The 21,671-nt window shown below is 38.7% G+C and overlaps 2 protein-coding genes across 4 annotated transcripts in view; one reads left to right on the forward strand and one right to left on the reverse strand.

Annotated features, from left to right (window-relative positions):
• The window catches only part of LOC121440255 (solute carrier organic anion transporter family member 1A5-like), an 84,677-nt gene that overhangs the window by 55,283 nt on the left and 7,723 nt on the right, over window positions 1–21,671 (reverse strand). The window lies entirely within an intron of this gene.
• On the forward strand, window positions 10,582–17,335 carry LOC121440271 (islet amyloid polypeptide). Its single transcript, XM_041641044.1, has 3 exons — window positions 10,582–10,644; window positions 10,946–11,040; window positions 15,486–17,335. The coding sequence occupies exons 2-3, from the start codon at window positions 10,961–10,963 to the stop codon at window positions 15,682–15,684; spliced, it is 279 nt and encodes a 92-aa protein (XP_041496978.1). The 5' UTR covers window positions 10,582–10,644; window positions 10,946–10,960; the 3' UTR covers window positions 15,685–17,335.

The raw sequence follows: 21,671 nt of genomic DNA on the forward strand, positions 1-21,671 counted from the left end.
GGGACAAAAACCTATAACCCTGGATGAGAAAATAGAATTCATGACAGATACCAAAAGAATTTAATGCGGGAAAACAGTCACAAAGGTACAAGAAGAGTTAGAAAGCAGGTTAAAGGCCATGTTGGAAGGGGAAAGAGCTGAGATGCAGAGGCTAGAGTTCTCAAGGTCATAAAACCACCACTAGAAGCCCTGGTATTTTCCCCTTCTCCATAAGCCCAATGTCACACAAATATTTTCCAATAGCACAACCTAACAGAGTCTTATGAACAGGGATATTTAGTCTTCTGCCTCTGGGATACAGAATGGATAGAGCATGGGAGAGAATGAATGTGAAACCAGACAAACATTTACAAAGACAACCATAATCTTCACTGCAAAATTAAATACTTTTAATGCATATTATAAAATTGGCATGTAAACAACAGTCAACTAATGGTAGGTGTTTGATGATGCACGATAGAATTATGTCCTCAGTGCTGTTCAGACTGGATCAGGAAACAGATCCTTGAATATTTCAGCAGCTCTTACTTCCTATACTCACCTCTCTGAGTCACACTAAACACAAGGTTTACCATCAAGTCAACTGATTTTTCTTTATTGACTTGAATGTATGGATTCATTCCTTCTGCATCATTGAAAAAGAGCCACAGTACCAGTCTTCATAGAATACAGTGTGCCCACAAACAGAATACCACCTGTTTGGAGGCTTACTGCCAGGAAGTTCACTTGCCAAAAGAAACAAGCCACCACATTCTGAAACACCAGCATATTTATTGTTCAACATGATATTTTGGACTCCATGTGTGATGTGTGGTTTTTTGGTTGAGTGACTAGCACATAAGAAAAGTTTAAATGAGCCTTTGTTCCTGAAAAACTGCTGCTACACTGGAAGACACAGCTCTGAACTTACTTAGATAACACATTATCCTGATAAGGCTGGATATCATAAGAGATCATAGATAATAAATAATGAACATCCATCTGATGTACTTTTCACATATTTTAAGCATCACTCTGGAAACTTGTCACATCAGTGCATTCAACCCTTATCAAGCCTCGTCACATGGGTACTGTTGTCCAACTTTAAGGGTACAGGACTTAAAGTACAGAGAGGTCTAACAACTGTCTAATGTCATATAGGTCACAAATGGTAAAGTCAATATTTACCCCTGGAGATTTTTGCCATCTGCAGCAATCTGTCCCTTCTCAAGTGCATGTGTCTGTGTGTAAGATCTAAGTCAGAGTCTTCTGAATGGGTTTACAATAAAATTTGTTTTAATTCTCTTTTGGAAATTTCTATATTGTTTTCTATAAGTGTCATTGGAGATTATTTGCCAGTTAAAAATGGTGGAGGATCTAGAGAGCTACCACTTAAGATGCTTGATCAGAGGACTACACATTAGCCCCAAGTATTAGCCAGAGGATTGTGCATGGGACCCTAGCACATAAACATCTGGAACTCCAGCAAGGGATGCAGAAACCCTATTTCTGGCTTACATGACCAGTTAAACACAAGCTCACAGGCACATAAATAAAATAAATATTTTTAAAAAAATCATAAAGGGAGCACATGCCTATAATCCCAGCTTCAGCACTTCAGATGGAGAGGCAGGAGGATGTTATGAGTCTAAGGTGAGCCTGATGTTCATAGTGGACTCCATGCTAACCAAAGTACACCGAGTGAGCCAGTCTCAACAAGAAAAAAGTTTGAAGACAGTTGTAAAATTGACTCTTTAATATTAACAAGAATATTATGCACTTCTGAGCCAGCCTGATTTTGAATCTTAGCTATTCTTGTTAATTATTATCTAAATATTTTATGTCACTCAGCACATCTGTTAAGTCTCCTTCCTCATTTATTCCCTCTTTATCTTTATATATATATTTGCGTTTAATGAAATAGTCCAAGGCCATCCTGAATTTCTACCCAGAGACACTGAATAGCCAACAAATACATTGAGTCACTGCTCAGAATGCCCTACTGGCTGCATGTGTTGGCTATCCGAGCACTGTGATTCAGATTTCTATGTGGGAGATGGAAAACAAAATACTGATTTGACCTTCACAAAGGAAACAGCATGTGGTTCCAATTAAACATCTGGGATAATCAGGGCCTGGTTTCATCATAGGCGTGTCTGTGTGTAACTTACCATCAGTATCAGGCTTCGGATCATTAGACAACTTCCAGTGTTCAATTTGTAGCCACGTGCCTTTGTGTTTACACTTCTCATGGGCTATTAGATCAAGAGGAGCACCAAAGGTAAGACAGAACCTCCTGAGTTTAAGAAAAATGACTCGATCAATTATATTCTCCTGAACCCCAAACGTTATTTTTGATTCAAAATTTTATCTAGTACTACTGTATTATATGATTTTATTGCTCAGAAATTGATTTTTTTAAAAGAAATGAGTAAGGAAATTTGTATATGCCTAGGTATTTCATACTGTGGGAAATATCTGCAAATAAAGATACCAAAAAATTCTCTTATGTTCTAAATTTTAAAGAAAATTAACACTGCAAACATTTATTAATTCCTTAAAAACATTGTAAGACTTCAGGTGTGAAACTTGAAAGATCATGAGCGACTTTTTTCTGATTTTAATAACTTAACATATAGAATAAATGCCAAGTTACAAGCATGCCATCTTTGAATTGATTTAACAGGTCATTTTCATGTGCACAATGTTAATTAAAAGTGTGTATCATACATTAAATGACATCATATATCAGAAAGAAGACATTTGCTTGTAGTAAATATTGCCAGATATCATAATAAGCTTCATACACTATCTATACATCATCCACTTTAGGTGGAACCATCAATTTAAATACAATCATTTTAGAAGTTAATGATAAATATAAGTAACACCTTTGGGGATCAATTTAGATAAAGAAGAAAGGGCAAAGGTCAAAGAGAACCAAAGGCTGCTGCCCCAGCAGCTTTGATAACTAACATACAGAATGAAGTTGGGATAAAGGTGAAAAGAAGAAATTCAGATTTTGATATAAAGAGTGTTCCACAGTCAGGTGGGTATGCCCACTGGGTGATGGGACACGAGCCACACAGTTGGTTATCTGCATAGTAGAGGACCGTGTCACCCCAATGCAGAAAGATGGGCCACTGGATCAGAACGGGGAGACTTTGTTGCCCTGCTGCATCTGAATTTGTAGCCCCTCTTTTTCATTTGTTTTAAATTTTAATTATCATTGGTGTGGGTATGTGTATGTTTTCTGTACACAAATACAAACACAGGTGTGCCATGGAATAGTTGTGGAGGGCACAGGACAAATTTTAAGAATCCGTCCTTTCTTTCCATTGCGTGAGTTTTGGAGGCCAGCATGAGGTTCTCAAGTTTAGTGACAAGTGCCTTTACCCATGGAGTCACCTTACTATCTCCAGATGTTTTCGTCCTTTGCATCCTTATCTCCCTGGCTCATGCAACTGCTCTCTCATGCCTCCTTAAAACATCTGAAACACTAATTTTCCCTGGTCCTGTGATGATTTCGTTCTGCTCTGAAAACTAGCCACATATAACCCTTATTATCTCCTACCCACAGCCATCATGACAAGGTCCCATAGATAGTATTTGGTGACCAGTAAATGGCCATCTCTATTGCCTCGAGTCTTATAAATATCTCCATAAAATTTTACTCTTCTGTTGTTAAGAAACTTCTTTTTTCTCAATTTCAACATCTTATAAACTTCATACTACTTCAGGACTGACTTTGAAATATAAATGGGCAGCCCTTGATCAGGTACTATCTTCTATTCAAGACACTACTGCACACCACTGCATATCACTCGCTGCAGAAAACTGAAGTGCCTATTTCTTATTTCAGGGAAAGTTTATGGATGTGAGATTCTACAGAGAATTAGGGTGACCATAGTACAACATGATGAATCTAATTCCAGTTGGTGTTGGAGGCTGAACTTCACATCATGGTCTCGTTACAAAAAATACACCCAATTCGAGACCAGCCTGGTCTACAAGAGCTAGTTCCAGGACAGGCTCCAAAACCACAGAGAAACCCTGTCTCGAAAAACCAAAAAAAAAAAAAAAAAAAAAAAATACACCCAAGAGAGTGATTAAGAAAAGAACCAAGTAGGCTCTGACTGTTGGGAGTCTTGCCCATTTCTGTAGCCATAGGGAATGAAGGATTTGAGTTCAATTGTTTTTGGAATAGGTGAAGGATATTCTTTTTAATATTACTAAAGTTCTATGATCTCTCTGCAATAATCACACTCATAGGTTATGGAGTGTGTGCAAAGAGGAAAACATTTACTTAAAGAACCTAGCAGAATGAGGTCTATTCCCTCAAGTTCTCTAAGGGCAGCTGTGTTCTTTTTGCTAGACTTCCACAATTACATTGAACAAAAGCTTTTCATTGTCGTAAAAAAATCAATGAATCATTCTGCCCTGGATTCCCTCCAACCCCTGAAATGCCATGAGTAGGACATTTAAATCTTTGCAATTCTCTTGACATTTTGGTCTTCAATTCCTACCAGAATTATATATTTTATGTTCTGTTTAAAGAATTCTCAACCTTCTCTAGAAGAACCTCCAAACTCTTCCACCTTCATACAAACCAGTTCCAAAGGAGCGAGGTCATGTGCTCAGGTAAATCACAGCAATGACCCCATTGCATGAAGGAGATTTTCTTTGTAACTTTTACTTTAAGAAGGCACGTGTGTATATCAATGTGGGTAATACATGCTATTGTGAACATACATGGAAATTAGATGATATATCTGGGAAGTCAATTCTCTCCTTCAACCGTATCTGGCTAGATTGTGTTCATGACTGAGAAACTTACTAACAGTAAACCAAAACTGATCTCTTTGGTGGAGGAAATCTCGTGATAGCACAGTGTTCAGGCTGTAGCACATCTATGCCTACTGCTCTCATTCAGATCTCCAGTGAGAAGGAAAAGAAACATGAAAATGTCTTAGTCTTTAAGTTAGGTAGGTATTGAGAATTATATAGATCAATAGTATTCTAAGTTTGTCATTTATAATTAGACTAATCAGGTTCTTTAGATACATAGAGATTATATTCAGTATAGATAGATAATCTTCCACCTCTTCAAAGAGCTGTAGAAAATGGTCTTTAATCTAACTCAGAGTTTTGTGGTAGTAAGACACAATTGCTCCTGGCAACACCACTCTATTCCCAAGAGAATGTTGAGCACCAAAGACACTCCACCTGGAGCCTTTCTTTTTGGCAGAACTGGCCTTTGGGCAAAGAAATGCCCATACCTCAACCACTGACAGAGATACAGAGTGTGCATCAATGTATAAAACAGGACTGTCATATCCTGCCAAGACAGGGTAAGATAGTTTTGAAAAGTTGCTTGCCTTTGAAAATGGTATGTCAGTTATGTTAGGCCTTAGCCAAAGTTGGTTGCTTCAACGCTGCAAACGTGACCTTGGGTGATTGCCCAGGTAGCTAGTTGTCTCTGATTTGTTGCATTCTTTGGAAGTTGTTTGATTGCACTTCCTAATTACTCAGGTAACATTATTTCCCTTCTCAGATCTTCGATGGGGTTGAAGACTATATAAATGTAGTTACTTTCCACTCATGACTTGGCCAAGCTATTTATTATACAAGACCTAAGCTAGTTAGAATAGGATATTTGTACTTATTGTATATAATTTCGTAGTAGGTTTAGAACTCTCTTACTTAAACAAAAGGGGGAGGTGTTGTGGGAGGTCCTTCCTCTCCTCCAGCCAATAGCCGCTGAGATACCAGCCCATTGGGGTGTGGTCTCTCTCCCTTTAAAAAAGCTGCCACTTCCCTTCTCGCTCTCTCTTAGTTCCTGCTCCGCTTCCGGATTGCGCAGAGGGCTGTTGTCTAGGACGGTGATCTATAAGTTTTTTTCCCCTTTAAATAAATAACCATTCTATTAATCGTTATTCTAAACTGGTGTGGGATTGTTTTTGACTTATGCCTTTGCCTTCACACTCAGCTCACTTCCTCCTTTTATTCTATTCAGGACTACAGCCAGTGGGCTGAAGCTGCCCACATTCAAGGTGAGTCTTTGTTGAGCTAACAATTGTGGGGACTCACTTCTGTACAGCTACACTAGAGTTCCTGCATGTTTACAGATGAACAAACATGAATTATAATATAAATATCACAAGGAAATGACCTGAGTTTCATCGCCTAAGCTATCCTCCACGTGTCAATGGTTTCTGGAAACCTATAAGCAAGTTGCCTTGTAGCCTCCCCATAGGGTTATTTGTTAGAGTTGGCAGAGCCACAGAGATTTCAGTTATGCAACCCGGTTGAGGACATATTGTTATGAATAGAGAAATGAATCAACAAAGACCAAAGCATATGCCCAAAATAAGGGAAATCAGACCAGAACGAATGGCAGTGCTTCGCTAGTGAGGAAGCTGAATGCAAAATCAAATAATAGAAAATTCCTCTGAAACATTTAAACCACCTGTTTCTGCAAACAATTTGTAGATAGCTTTAACTTGGAGACTGAATCAAATTAATATCAGTATACCCAACAGTTACAATACCATCTTCAGCTCACCAAGAAAATTTTAAAGCAACTCCCTAGAGGATATTATTTTAAGAGTTTAATTTTTGTTTATTTTAATTTCTTTTATTTTAATTGTGTGTATATGGGTGTATCTGTATGAGGGCAGGCACATGTGAGTAGAGGATCCCACAGAGGTACGAGGTGACAAATTTGCTGGGGCTGGAGTTACAGACAGTTGCTGCAAGCCTCCCAACATAGGTGCGGGGAAGTGAACTGGAGTCCTCTGGGGAAACAGTAGGTGCTCTTAATCACTGTAGCCATCGCTCTAGCCGCCCTGAAAGATGCTACCGTGTGATATAGATGGATGTGTATTCCATATAACGTAGATAGACGTGGGTTAAATACACCTGCAGCCTTCATGAGCTCATCTAATCTCCGGTTCTCAACGCATTGGCTGTGTCACAGGAAGAGTCTTGATTCACACAACCAAAGAAAGAACGGAGATGCTAAGTAGCTATGGTCACAGGCTTCATTTCCCCAAACTTTTTTCAAAAGACATTTAATTATGACTCATTGGTACTCATTAATGTAATTAGATGAAGTTTTAGATTTATTTCTAACAAGGCCATGATTATGCTTTTGTGGAAAGGCATCTTTTTTCAATTTCGTCTCTGCAATAGCTGAAATGGTCTTAGACAATGCAGCAAATGGATGTAATTTTCTTACTCCAACTCCTTTTCTTCGTCATCCCATTGGACCTACCATCATGCAGTTATGGCTGTCCTTTCCTCTGGATGACCGTGTTTGTCTACCAGTCGCAATTTTAAATAAACCACCTCCAAAACACCACTTTTAGATGACTCAGGTTTCCCATTCTTCTCTCAAAGGAGCACTGAGTACTTTCTAATTAAAAAATGTACTTTAGGATGCGAGGGCTGTGGACTCTGTCGTGCTGTTGCTCACCAGGGTTTATGCAACTGAACACCTGGCTAAGCAGGCATCCTTTCCACTCATTCAGGAAACCCTGCCTAAAAATGGGGCTACCCACAGTGATTTGGCCATACAGCATCAATTAATATAAAACAGTCTGCACAAACATGCCCACAGGTCAACCCAACATAAACAATTTCTCATTGAGACTCTCCTCCAAGCTGATACTAGGTTGTATCAAGTGGACAATCGAAGCTAACCTTGACACCAGCATAAACTGTGTAGGTAACTTACAGGATATTCTGGATATGTGGTAAGACCCTGTCACAAAACAACCAAAAGGAAAAAAGACAGTAAAACAAAAGAAGAGTAAAAATAAAGACGAATAATTTGGGTCAAACTTATTTCTTTGCCTCTGATAAAATTACTGCTGAACACTGAGAGTTGATACTTCCATAAATGAATTTATGCATTTTAAAATTTAGATAAATCTCATTCACCAAATGACTGGGGGACTAAAAAAATTATATGTACTGCCTTTGAGGAGGTCTCATACATCAATAAGACTGAAAAAAGCATAATAACACAGTTTTATGTACCATCCCACAAACCCCTCGTGGATCTGAGCATCGCAAAGGCCTTGAGACACAGTGCCCTCCACCTGACCCACTGTCACAGCCTTCCCTGCCAAGCTCTACTCTAGCTACCAGCAAGATCACCTAGTTAGCAAACTCTAACTAATGTAATACTTCCTCCAACTTTTTAATTTTGTGTGTATCTCCAAAGCAGAAACATGCTTTAATAAGAGTCTTTTTGTTGTTTTCTTTTTTTAATTAATAGGACTGGTTCACCTCTGTTCACAATTTTAACACACTCAAAGACAAAAAGATAAGTCTAAAGGATCTTTGGAGATCTGTAATAAAATATTACAACTTTTTTTCACAAATTAATATCACGGAAAATAGTTTTCTCAAGAGTAATAAAGCACCAGGTTAATCACACAGTCTCACTCCGTACCAGACTCACAAAGCATTCAACTCATTACATTTTAGCTTGTATATACAGGACGCTCTCCCTACTCAATATTCATATAAACCTAAAGATACTGTTTAGACATGGAAGGTTCATAGGGGAGAGTTCTTCCCCACAGCTGCTCACGTTCTGGTCAGTAATAAGCTTTTCTATTGTACTACTGGGCTCTGCTGGTTTTCGTGTTTGGCTGACTTCAGCTGGAATGGCCACATCAGCAGCCCTTGTCTGCATGCTACCCGATGCTGAAATGACTTTAGAATGTTTTCCATCACCCCCACCCCCAATTACTACTGCTGAATGCTTCTAAACCAGCTAGACCTGAAGTTCCACCAAAGCAGAAATTTAATCCACTTTACCTCTAAGTCACCTCCCCATCCCTCATGCACTTCAGAATCTGGAACAAAAGAGATGCTGGAACTGGGACATAGTCGTGGAGTGCTGCCTAGTGTGCAAGGAGCCTGGGGTTCAATCCCAGAATAGGAGGGGTCAAGTTTATACATTTAAAATGTTGATTTTTTTCAACTTTTTGATAAAAAGTATAGCCCAAAACATATTAGAAAAAAAAATCACAGACCAAGAATAAAGAAAATCCAAAGGGCTTTCATGAAGTGTGTGAAAAGTCACACTGAAAAATCAGGAATGCTTTCTTTCTACAAGGAAATCATTTTTTTTTTTTTTGCAGATATACCAGTAGTTAGGATGGTATAGCATCCAAAGTGGTCATAGCTGACATGTAATGCCTATAAAAGTCTAAACAAAAATAATAGGCTACCTATCAAACATAAAGATTCATTTACAGCAGAGATTCGTGGCTAATTGCCATGAGTAGCATCTGCAATACTGTCACGTGGGAGATGAGGCAAGATTAGGAGTTCAAGGTTATCCTTGCCTACACATGGAATTCTGTACCAGACTGGCCAATATGGGGCTGTACATAAAAACAGAGTAAAATGGTTTAAATGGAATAAAGATATGATCAGAACAAGAAAAGGCCATGAGTTTTCCTGTGCCCTTTCTTTCACAAAGCAATAAAGAACAAAATCCATTTGAGGGAAGGTCAGGGGTTGGGGAGACAACTCAGTCCATGAGGCGCTTGCCTCACACCACGGCACACATTTAGAACCCATGTGGAACTGTGGGGCATGTTGGTGTGCTCACCTAAGCCCAGAGTGTGAGAAGGTGACAGAAGGGTTTTAGGGCACTTTTGTCCTAAATGTCTAGCAATTGCCAGGTCAATGACAGAGACTGTCTCAAAGGAGACAATTCAGTCCTTCTAAGGATGACTCTTGAGATTGTGCTTGGGCCTATACCTGTATGCACTCAAAACCACAGTTAAACATGTACACACACAATAAACAAACAAACCTTGTGTACCCATGTACAACTAGAAGTCGCTAACTCCTGATAAACACACATTCAGATGTGAAATCGTTGGTTTTATGTCTTTGTTACCCCCACTTCTTTATAAATGGCTTCTATTGTCTTTTTAAGATATATATAGTGTTTTTGTCCTTCAGAATTTCATGCATGCTTACAATGTGCTTTGATCAAATCCATCCTCCACTCCCTCCCTTCCCGCTCTTCCCAGACTCCCCTCACATCATGTGTTCTCTCCAAACTTCCTATAATCTTTTCAAAACCCACAGTCCATTTAGTTTTCCATTGTATGTGCTTTTCAGAAAATAATTTTTACAGTGGTATTACAAACTATTTCTGAACGTCCATAGTATTGAGAGAGTGGTTATAATGCCCCCATTTCTCTAGCATTCTCTTTGCATATAAGCATGCTTTATTGCTATTTCTTAAACCATTTTTAAAATGTCACTTTCTTACCATCATACTTAATAGTTGAAAATGTCACTTACATTTCATACAAATGGAAAGTCCAAACGTCTGCTTCCCCCGATGCACCATTAACCCCATAAAGGCAGTCAGCGTGTGCTGTGCTAATATTTGCCCAAGTGTTAATGTGATGATGGCCCACCTGCCCTGGCTGTCTATGAAGCACTTTCCAGCCATAGGATGAAAATTAATGACAGAGCCTCCCTGGTGACAGAGCTAAGCAAGGCAAGGGATATATAAAAGACAGCTTGCCAGATGCCAAGCCGTGCATGCAGACTTGGGCTGTGGCTCCTGAACTTTCTGGCTGTCGAGGCATTTTCTGATATTGCCGACACTGATCGTTAAAGGTAAGGAACATTCTGTGCTTGGAAAGATGGTATTGACTGAAAGAAAAGCAATCTTTGTGTTACCTGTAGGGATTGCTTCAAAAAGACAGTAAAAGAATAGTGCTTTATAAAAGAAATCGTAATGTTGTTTTTAAAAGGAACTTGGACATTTTGAAACTATTTCAAAGTTGGCGAGCATCAGTAAAAAATAACAGAAAACCTTGTAAATTGCACTTTAGAGTTTCTTTGATGGTTCTAATTTAATACAGCTTCGTTCGGAACTGAAGAAAGTAGCTTGAGTTCAATGTCGTTCTCTTCTCAGGGACCTTGAGAAGCGATGCACATCTCCAAACTGCCGGCTGCTCTCCTCATCCTCTCTGTGGCACTAAACCACCTGAAAGCTACACCCGTCAGAAGGTTGGTATTCTGAAAATCTCAACTTTGTTTGGAAAGTGTGGGGAAATTCGAATTGCAATTGTAATGTTCAATTTTTAAGCCAGTCCTTCTATGAGCAGTACTTGAAGCTGAATGGGTTCCTAATTCTGCATTCTTTAAGGGCAAAGTCAGTGACTGAGGATTGACTGGTAGAACTTCTTATAGTTGGGCATGGATGGCGACATTTGTCTGGAAACTCATTAGAACCTACAGGGGCAAAGCCAGAGTAAGACGCCAGGAAGACTGACAGGCAGACAGACATTCCTACTGTTTGAAACCAGTACTGAAAGAAACTGAAGGGATTGAACAAGAAAGTGCTTTTTATGTCAGCTGGAACTTGGGTGCATAGGTAAACTGCCTCTGTTTCCTTTTCAAACGAGTCTGGAAGTATCCAAACTTCTGCATCTCCTTCTGGAAACTGGAACTATAAAATGGGAGGGAAATGAAAGGTTTTAAGAAGTTAAATTTCAGAATTAGTTAAAAAGTCATTTGCTCGTTGAAGGTCATTCCATGCCGTGGCGATATAGAATTATAAGAAGTTCGAATTTGCACCTCATTCAGTTTTGCTCCATATACTCTTAGGAAACCAAACTTACCCACTCGTGGACAGCACAAAAAATTAAATTTGCCTTAGAAAAGCATGTGATTTAATCTCTTCTTGGAAGTATCATTATCATCTCTTTTTATTCTCTAGAGTATGTGTTTTGGGTGAAGGTCGGTGTCAGTGTGCAGACATTTTCTGCAGCACCAGCTGTGATTAATACCAGGAAACAACAAAGATAGTTTTTATCATCTCAAGACTTACCTGGTTTCACACGGTGATCACTGAACTCACTGTAATTTTCAATTGGCCTTTTCACGGCTAAAAATAGCTATAAAGCCAATATGAGGTTTCTAATAAACAGAACAATTGAATCATGATGGAAAATTTAATGGTATTACTTAATGTGTCTGCTAGTATCTTGATTTTTTTTCTTCCAGTGCATACAGAGATTTGCTCAGCATCTCTGCCAAGTGTGTCTGTGGGTGCTCACATCTTTTACAGTGAACTTTACTCTAAAATAAAATAAATCACAGCCTGTCAGATTATTTTATTGTTTTCTCATAATCATTTATCTTGTGCACACTCACAAGACATCTTTAAAATGTCTGCTAATGCACTTCTTTACATCAGTTCCCTTTTTGGTGATGGGGATACACACACACACACACACACACACACACACACACACATAGTTTGATAACTAGGAGCTCCCAGTTGTAGTTACCCACCTCTATATATGAATGTTAATGTAAACAAGCCATTAAGAAAAAATACATCAAGTGGAGGTATCTTATATTGGCTATGTCACCCTTGCCCAGTATTCTGATGATTATTTTGTTGTTGCTGTTTTTCCTTTTGTTTTTTGAGACAGGGTTTTTCTGTGTAACAGCCCTAACTGTCCTGGAACTGGCTCTGTAGACAGGTTGGCCTCGAACTCACAAAGATCCACGTGCCTCTGCCTCCCAAGTGCTGGGATTAAATGGGTGAACCACCACTGCTCACCTTCTAATGATTATTTTAATGTCTTGTCTATGCTTTCATCGTCTTTACACGGGGGGAATCAATGGTGCATCTGTGACACAAGCTTTAAGAACTCTTGTTGTGTCTTTCATGAGGAGTGGTGGAGTTTTCAGCTAACTCAATACGATAATGTTTCATTTAGATGACTTAAAGTGCTTTATTGCCTTCTAATCCATCCTCAAAGTCCAACTCCACTGTCTGTGAAGAACTCTACAGTCTGCTCCCATCACTGCCAAGAACATCTTCAAACAGAAATTGCCCGACACTGATAGATCATGTTTTTTTCTGTCTTAAATCTATCAGTTTTCAGTTTCAGAGCAAATTCTAATCCCAAATGATTTTTAGGAAAGTCATCTTATTTAAAATTTCATGTCTTGTGTTGGAAACATGAGCAAACCTCTTTAAAGCATTAAGTGATTCATTTGAAATATAGTGTTTATGTATGCTATGCCTTCAAAGAACAAATAATATCCTTATGATGAATACAGAACAAAAACGTAGATTTCACTGTGTGTGGTGGCACACACTTGTATTCCAGCCCTAGAGAGTGGAGGCAGGAAGATGATGCTGGATTAAGGTTAAAAAGTTGCAATTTGCTTCAAAAAATTAAAACAAACATCTGGATCCCACGGGGGAGGGGGGGGGCTCCTTTGGCTACTGATTGTTTCTTTATTGTATATTTACACAAAACAAAACAAATAGTCAGGTCACTTGATGTTGATGAAAAAGTTTTCTGTAGTTGGGGGAAATACAGCAGTAAGAAGGGAAAATAATTTTAAAAATTCATGTAAAACTTTAGTTTTAGGGTAGCTGTGTGGAGGCAATGATGATTCAACACTCCCACCCACAAAGGCTTCACAAAGAAGCACACATTGCATTGGTCTCCATTATGTATTATCTACAGAGTCTTGGGCATTGATATTTTTTTGAGCTCCATAACTTTTACTTTCCACTTTACATGTATCTAAATCTTAATAGTAATTTGATTCCTCTGGAGCTGAAAACTAAAACATTTCCTAATATATTCTAAAACTCAACAGAGTAGGTAGTGTTACTATCCTATAGCCATTTAAAGTAACATTTTGAAAGCATTTTGATAAAGTTTATTTCTGAAGTATATTTCAAAGCCCCAAGTCTTAAAAGTTTGGTCCCTGAACCATACCTGGGAAAGAGGTAGTAGAAACTTTGTGAAAGAGGCAGAGCTGGAGGTGGGAGGCATTGAACTTGTGCCTTCCAAGGAAGTTTGGGAACATAATTTATTCTTCTCCTCTTTTTGGTTACTTCCTGGTTACCATGCAATTACCAGCTTGCTTCATCTCTCAATTACCTACTGTGAAATGTGTTTTTAATATGCAAAGCGACAGGAACAAATGACCCTGACCTGAGCCCTCAAAATTTCAAGCCCAAATGTCTCTCCTGTTTTTACGTTGATTTACTTCAGGTGTTTTTATACAAGCAGAAAGCTGACCAACAGAGACATGAGATATTCCAAGAGTATAGAGTCGAAATAAATAAATAAATGCCTTAAGTAGGGGCACAAATCCAGGTGCAGTGGTACATATCTGTAACCCCAACATTTCGGGGAAGTGGGGGAATCATGAGTTGGAGGCCAGACTGGACTACATGGCTTGGCTCAAAAATACCTAAATGAATAAATAAATAAAAAGTCAAAATTCAAGTGAATTTTAAATCACAGTTACAATTTTTGATTTATTGCTAGTGTTATTGTTCAGCTGTTTAGGTGGCTAAAAAGTTGGTGATCTTCATGCCCAACTGTTGCAGTCTAGCCCTAAGATTAAAATTTTGAAAAGCAGAGTTCTACATATTCATGCCAAGCACTCCCATGGAGCAGTGAGTGCTGGGACAGTGGTCAATTCATTTTTACTGTAACTCTATAGCAACTTAGATGATCTTTTAATTGCGTAATATTATCTGTCTTTTGTTGTTTTTGTTGTTTTGGTTTTTTGTTTGTTTGTTTTCCCGAGACATGGTTTCTCTGTGTGGCTGTCCTGGAACTCACTCTGTATCCAGCAACCTTTGCCTTCCAAGTGCTGGGATTAAAGGCATGCACCACCACTGCCAGACTTTATCTGTCTTTTCAATGTCTCTATATGTTCTCTTGTACTAAGAACATTCAGCGTGAAATCTGCTCTCACAAAAAGTTTTAGCATACAAAAATTGTGTACTTCTGGCAAACTGCATACGAGTGACCTTGAGAATATATTCACCTTGCTGCCTATTGCTTAGTAACCAGGCATTTGTCCTGGCTCATTACCTGCGCTCCACTGTTTGACTCACAAATGTGACTGCATGTGGAGTCTCACGTGTGTTCACTCAATACCTAATTTCCTTTACCTGAGTTATCTCACCCTGCACAATGCCTTCAGTGTTGCATATGGCAGAATTCCTTTATGGCATCTTTTCCTTGATATTTTAATTGAGTAATCTTAAAAAACATCAAAATATTGTTTAATTTTTGTCAAAAAGATAAAGGAAATAACTTCACCTTTAGAATCTCTATATATCCCAGGCTAGATATAAATCATACATTCCAAATCATTTATACATCACAGAAAATAAGTCAGCCAACAAGACTTAGAAAATATAAGATGAAAAGTTTTTATTATAAGAACCTGTGCCAAATATCCAAAGAGATCACTCCTTGTATTGTGAGCTGCAACACTAACTGCAGTGGAAGGTGTTTTGTGGTTTTGTGGTCAAAATTGATTCTTCTACACTTTCTCAGTGTCATAAGTGTCCAGAGTCCTGAGTGACTTCTATAAAAATACTTCCGCTCTTTTACTGCATGGAACAGTGTAGGTGGCGTGGCTGCCTCTCAACCTATTCTTTCTTGTTTGTTTAGTGGAACCAACCACCAGATGGACAAACGGGAGTGCAACACTGCAACCTGCGCCACACAGCGCCTGGCAAACTTTTTGGTCCATTCCAGCAACAATCTTGGTCCTGTCCTCTCATCCACCAACGTGGGATCAAACACATACGGCAAGAGGAACACCGCGGAGATTCCAAACAGGGAATCTTTGGATTTCTTACTCCTTTAGAGTCAATGTGCTTCTTCATCTCTTGTTACTTTATGTGTAAATATTCTGGTATAGTTTAACAGTGCCTTTTCCATTTCTACTGTGAATGCAAATGTTGTGTCTCATGCTTTCTGGGTGTGTGTGTAAATCCTCATCCTAAGAATTGCTTTAAACTCAAGACTGAGAAAGTTCAGGCTGAAGGCAATGTCTCTTAACCCAACAGTGTGGTGATATTTCATTTGTATTTTAATAAATAAAGCTTGCCTAAAGATCAGAGAGTAAAACAGCCCCACTCATCAGCCTTACAGACCAGAGTGGTGACACACACCTTTAATCCCAGTAGCCACACTAGTTTGCCATAGAAACCAAGCGGTAGTGGTGCTCACCTACAATCCTAGGCCTAGAGAGGAATATAAGATGGGAGGAAACAGCACTCAGATAGTCTCATTCTGAGATTCCTGGAGGCAGGATCACCACTTTGGAATGAAGTAGAAGTAAGAGCCAGGGACTAACTGTTTTGTTTTTCCGACCTTCAGTTCAAGCCCCAATATCAGTCTTTTGGTTTTCAATATTTGTGCTACACAGCATGTTCTTGAAATACTTAAAACTTCTTTTTCTAACTTGTAACTTTGTGATTCAAGTTTAACAATAAAGGAGACCATAGGAACATGAAACTTGAGAAGTTATTAATGATTAATAGTAAAGTTCTGATTTTGGACACTGGAAAAACAAATATTCTAGGTACCTGTTCAGATGTCATTTCAAAATAAATTAGCAAAATTGTTGCAGGGTATTTGATCACACTGTGAACCCCAAGTTTGTGTTATTTATTGGAAAAAGCTGTTTCTAGTCGTGGTGTGGCTCAGCCCTAGCACACATCTTTAATTCAAGAGCTTTCTGCTTATTGTAAAGAGGACTAAATAAAGTCAATCATAAGTCAAGAGATGGAGCAAGCAACCAGTTGACAGGAAGTGAACATTAAAAAACCATACAGAGTAAGAAAGAATCAGGAGGATGGATTGCGAGAGGCGCAGGAAGTAGAAGAAAGGGACATTTGGTTTGAGGGGTTTGTTGTTTGTTTTGTTTTGTTTTTAGACTATGTAGGAGAAAGGCCTTAGATCCTTACATTATGGGACATTCGTGGGGGAGGAAGGTCAATTAGGTGCTTGTTCTGCCTCTCTGAACTAGCAGGCTTTCACCCCCACACCTGGCTCCTGGGTCTTTATTGGTATTGGTAAAATCAAATGCTTGAGATTTAGTCAAAAACAACACAAAATCTTGCTCTGATTTAATTAATTTTTTTACATTCTGCTCTTTAGTGTGCTTGCTGATACCAAACATCTGTTTTGAATGTTAAAGGTGGTTTGTGTCCTTGAGGGGGTTCATTGTATTTTCTGCTGTGAGTGTTAGTGACGTCTATGACTTTATTTTGTTGAATATTTATTCAACAATATTTATATCCAGACTATTTAAAAGGTATCCTGTCTTCTACTATTTATGTCTTCAACTAAAAGACCACAGATTCAACCTATTATCTTGGCTAAGTTGGGGTAGTTTCTCTACAAATGTTATGATTCTGTAAATCTATATTACAATTTACATGCTTTTCCCTGACTATAAATTGGAACCACTGGAGATAATATTAATGTATGCAAATGAATTATTTTATTAAAATGGGGTCTCACAATGGAGTCATGGATATTGTGGAATTCATTATATAGACCATAATAGCCTCAAACCCACAGAGATCGGCCTGCTTCTGCCTCCCAAGTCCTGTGATAAAAAGTGTGATCCATGACACCTGGAAATATTTCTTTAAAAGACAATAATAGGGCTGGGGAGATGGCTCAAAAGTCAAAAGCATTGATTGGTCTTCTAGAAGTCTTGAATTCAAGTCCAAGAAACCACATGGTGGCTCACAACCATCTATGATAATATCTGATATACTCTTCCAGCATGCAGGCAGAACACTGAATACATAATAAATAATAAATATTTAAAAGACATAATATTTTTATTATTTTAGTATTTAATATACATAGGCAATGTATTATGATCACATGCATTTCTTCATTGTCTGCTCCAGTGTTCCTGAACACTCACAACACGTCTCCCTCCCAACATCATGTCTTCCTTCTTTTTCTCTAAAGGCACTTAGTTTAGACTTCCAAAGAAAACAGAAAACAAAACAGAGAATCTCATTCTTAGTGACAATCTAACTTACAGGCATGATTTGAACACTGAAATTCCCTTCATGAAGTGTGTCTTACATTACCAAATTAATTCCTTTGCTATTGCTGTTACTTTTAGTGTTGAGATTAGGAAAAGATAATTATGTGAATATTATGGTCTTGGCTTCATATTTAAATTAACAAGCATTTAAATTTCTCTTTGTGATGTGCCACTATTGATCCGCCTTGAAAGTAGACTCCTCATTCCCAGCATTTCAAGATGTGTGAGATCCAGTTTATTTCAAAATGTGCCACAATAAACTCAAGAAAGTATTACTGTACATCACATCTCTATGTAACAGTATCTATAGTATAAGAAATAATATTATAGCCATGCAGTGGTGACACATGCCTTTTATTTTTATTCAAGTACTGGGGGCAGGAGCAGAGGCAGGTGGGTCTCTGAATTCAAGGCTAGCCTGACCTACAGTGAGTTCCAGGACAACCAGGGCTCCAGAAGAGAGAAAGAGGGGGAGGAAAGAAAAAAGAAAGAAAGAAAGAAAGAAAGAGAGAGAGAGGGGGGAGGGAAAATATTATTAAACTTTGTGTGCATATTACTAATCAATTTGTTTGTATTATATTTAGGTTTTACTTTAGTAGGGGTAATCTAGAGGAACAGATAAGATACACACACACACACACACACACACACACACACGTATATTCCTGAGCCCTAACTCACTCTTTGCTTTATGGCTGCAATGAGAGAGATGAGGAACTTTTCTCTGTCACATCCTTCCACTATGATGTTTCAGCCTCACCAAACTTAGGGAAGTCTGTTGTCTTTCTTCATAGAACTATAAAATAAGTCATGAATATTTGAAAAAGAAAAAAAAAATCCAGAAGAGATTGAAAGGAAAGAAGAAACAAGTGTTGGAGAGATGACTCAGCAGTTCTGAGTTGTTCTTACAGAGGATTCAAGTTTGGTTCTCAGCAACTACATAGAGTCGCTCACAACAACCCAAATGCAGGCATCTGCAGTCATGTGCATAGTCACATACATTCACAGAGTAAAATTAGTAAAAATAAATCTTTTTTTTTAAAGAAAGCAATGGGATAAAATCTAGGCACATTTATATCTTTGTTATATGTGTCATTGTTAATCCTCATAAAACCCTTTTATACTGGTACTTTTATGGAATAACACGAATAACCTGACTCATGCAAGAGCCATGTAGCTAAAAGCAAAAAATAAAAAATAAATAAAATAAAACTAAGAACTACAATCCAGACACATTAAGTTCCAAGTAATTTCTCTATTTTCCAAACAGACAAACAGAAATGTTTCTCTCGTCCTTCCATTGTGCATTGCAGCTTCTCCTTTGCAGATCTCTGCCTAGTAAGTCTCTTTCTGAACTGACCCCTAAGTCGGCAAACAACAATGGTTCTAAAATACTTACTCAAACTGCGAAGAGATTCATATTGAGAATAATGGACTTTGCCCAGACACTATGAAACGGGATTTTTTTTTTATAATCTTATAGTTTTAGAACCCAAACTGGAAAAAAAAAAAAGTTTGAAAAACACTGAATCTAACAAACTTAGATAATTCCAACATTGAAAGATTGCTCATAAAATAAATTTTCCCTTCCAAATTGTAATTATTCTGATGGTGTATATCTATGATCGTGTGTGTGTGTGTGTATGAGAGAGAGAGGGAGAGAGGTGGTGAACATGTGTGTGTGTGTGTGTAAGTGTGAGCACACACCTGCTGCAGTACGTGTGTGGAGTCGGAGGATAATGTTGGTGTCAGTCTCCACCTTCTGCCTTGTTTGAGGCTGATTCGTCTGTTTGCTGGCTCCCTCAGTACAAATGGACGGCTTATCGGGATTCAGCTCTCTCCTCTTCCCACCCAACCACAGGAGTTCTGAGAGTATGGAAGCGACTGTCCAGCTCTGCACTGGTCCTGAGGACTCACACTCAGCTGGGGTTGAAATTTCTTCACCCACTGAGCCCTCTTACCAGCATTGTATATATTTTGCTATTGAGATTGCTCTTTCTGTGCTTGATATAAAACTGGAAAAACTTTCTTGAGATTGCTGTTTCTGTGCTTGATATAAAACTGGAAAAACTTTCTTGAGATTGCTCTTTCTGTGCTTGATATAAAACTGAAAAAACTTTCTTTTCTGATTCAATGACAACTTTGATGCTATAAATGCTACCCTCGGGCACCTGACTTCTGTCCCTTTCACACCTCAAACATGGTGTACCTCCACCCTCTGACTCACATGTTCTGGTCACTCAAAAGAGCTTTTCCACCTCTGGAATATGCTCGGTTGTACACAAATGCTACACATTATGTGTATGTGGAACCTTTCCTGGCCCATTCAACACTCCCTTCAATTCCAAGTTAACTGCTCAGTCATTGACAACTGTATATGGAACTTGCTTTTGTATTTGATACTATCATGGTGATTATGACCTCAAAACTACCTTGGAGAAGTCCACAGTTTCTAACGTATATTTTGATCATTACACTCAGTTGTCATTGCTCTGTCTATCCTGCAAAATTCCTGGGGTCAGAGCTAGATGAGAGCTATCTATAGTCTTCACAATATTTAAGTTTATTATTTTCACAAAATATGTGTTTGGTGCATATTGGTAGAATTACTGTCATCTGTAACAGATGAGTGCATAAATGCAGAAATGCATTTTGATATAACAATAATGCTGTAGAGTACAGTGAAGTTTTAAAAAGTGTAACTTTTTTACATTCTCTTTCTAAAACAAAGGTAGCAATGCCTTCCTCACATATTTTATTAAGGAGTAGGACTAAAATAAAGTACCTGGCATGTCTTTTGTGTTTAATCAACAATGGCTATTTTAGCCACGATGACTGTCGAAACAAAGAAAGGGTAGGGTGGCTTGGCATTGCGAAGTGAACTTTTGTGGCTGAAGAAGGGAAACCTGATCAAGGTCGCAGCCTAACTGGGCATAAAATAATATTGGAGAAAACCCCAAAGATAAACAAAGAGAGAAACAGAATGACAATAATCCACCTCCCACCAGATCGCTTCCTGCCCCAAGAGCCAAGTGACACAAAGACCTCTGCGCTGTACAATTACATCTAGAATTACAAAAATTTGACAGAACCATATAAGATCCAGGCTCCGCAAATCCACCTGCTTCCCTGTGAGAACATTCCTGCTGTTCTCTAGAACAAAGGCTAGGATCCCCAATCCTAGCCCTGAAAATCCTCGTTATAAGCAGATTAGAAGAGCAGGAGGACGCAATTTAAGTCGGCAGAAATTTTACCACATGCCTTGACTACTCTTCTTCGGGCTGTGATAAAATACCCTGACATAAGGCACTTGCAGAAGTGCGAGCTTGTTTTGGTTTGCAGGAGTCAAAATAGCAGGAGCTTATAGCCGCTGGTCATGTGACTGATCACATGGCATCGGCTGTAGGAGGCAGTAGGAGCACTGGATGTTTGTGTTCAGCTCTTTTTCTCCTGCTTTTTCTATAGTCAAGGACCCCATCTTAGTTAGGGTTTCAAGGCTGTGGCGAAATCATGACCTAAAGCAACTTGGGGGGAAAAGGGTTTGTTTCAATTACTTTTCCACATCACCGTCCATCATGAAGGAAGTCAGGACAGGAGGAACTCAAATTGGGCAGGAACCTGGAGGCAGGAGCTGATGCAGAGGCCATAGAGGAGTGTTGTTTACAGGCTTGCTCCTCATGATTTGCTCAGCCTGCTTTCTTATAGAACTAGGACCACCAGTCCAGGAGTGGGCCCACCCACCATTGACTGGACCCTCCTACATTAATCACTAATTA

The sequence above is a fragment of the Microtus oregoni genome, unplaced genomic scaffold (genome assembly GCF_018167655.1).
Source record: "Microtus oregoni isolate MIOR12 unplaced genomic scaffold, Mior012 000002F_ref0000024, whole genome shotgun sequence".
NCBI classification, from domain to species: Eukaryota; Metazoa; Chordata; class Mammalia; order Rodentia; family Cricetidae; genus Microtus; species Microtus oregoni.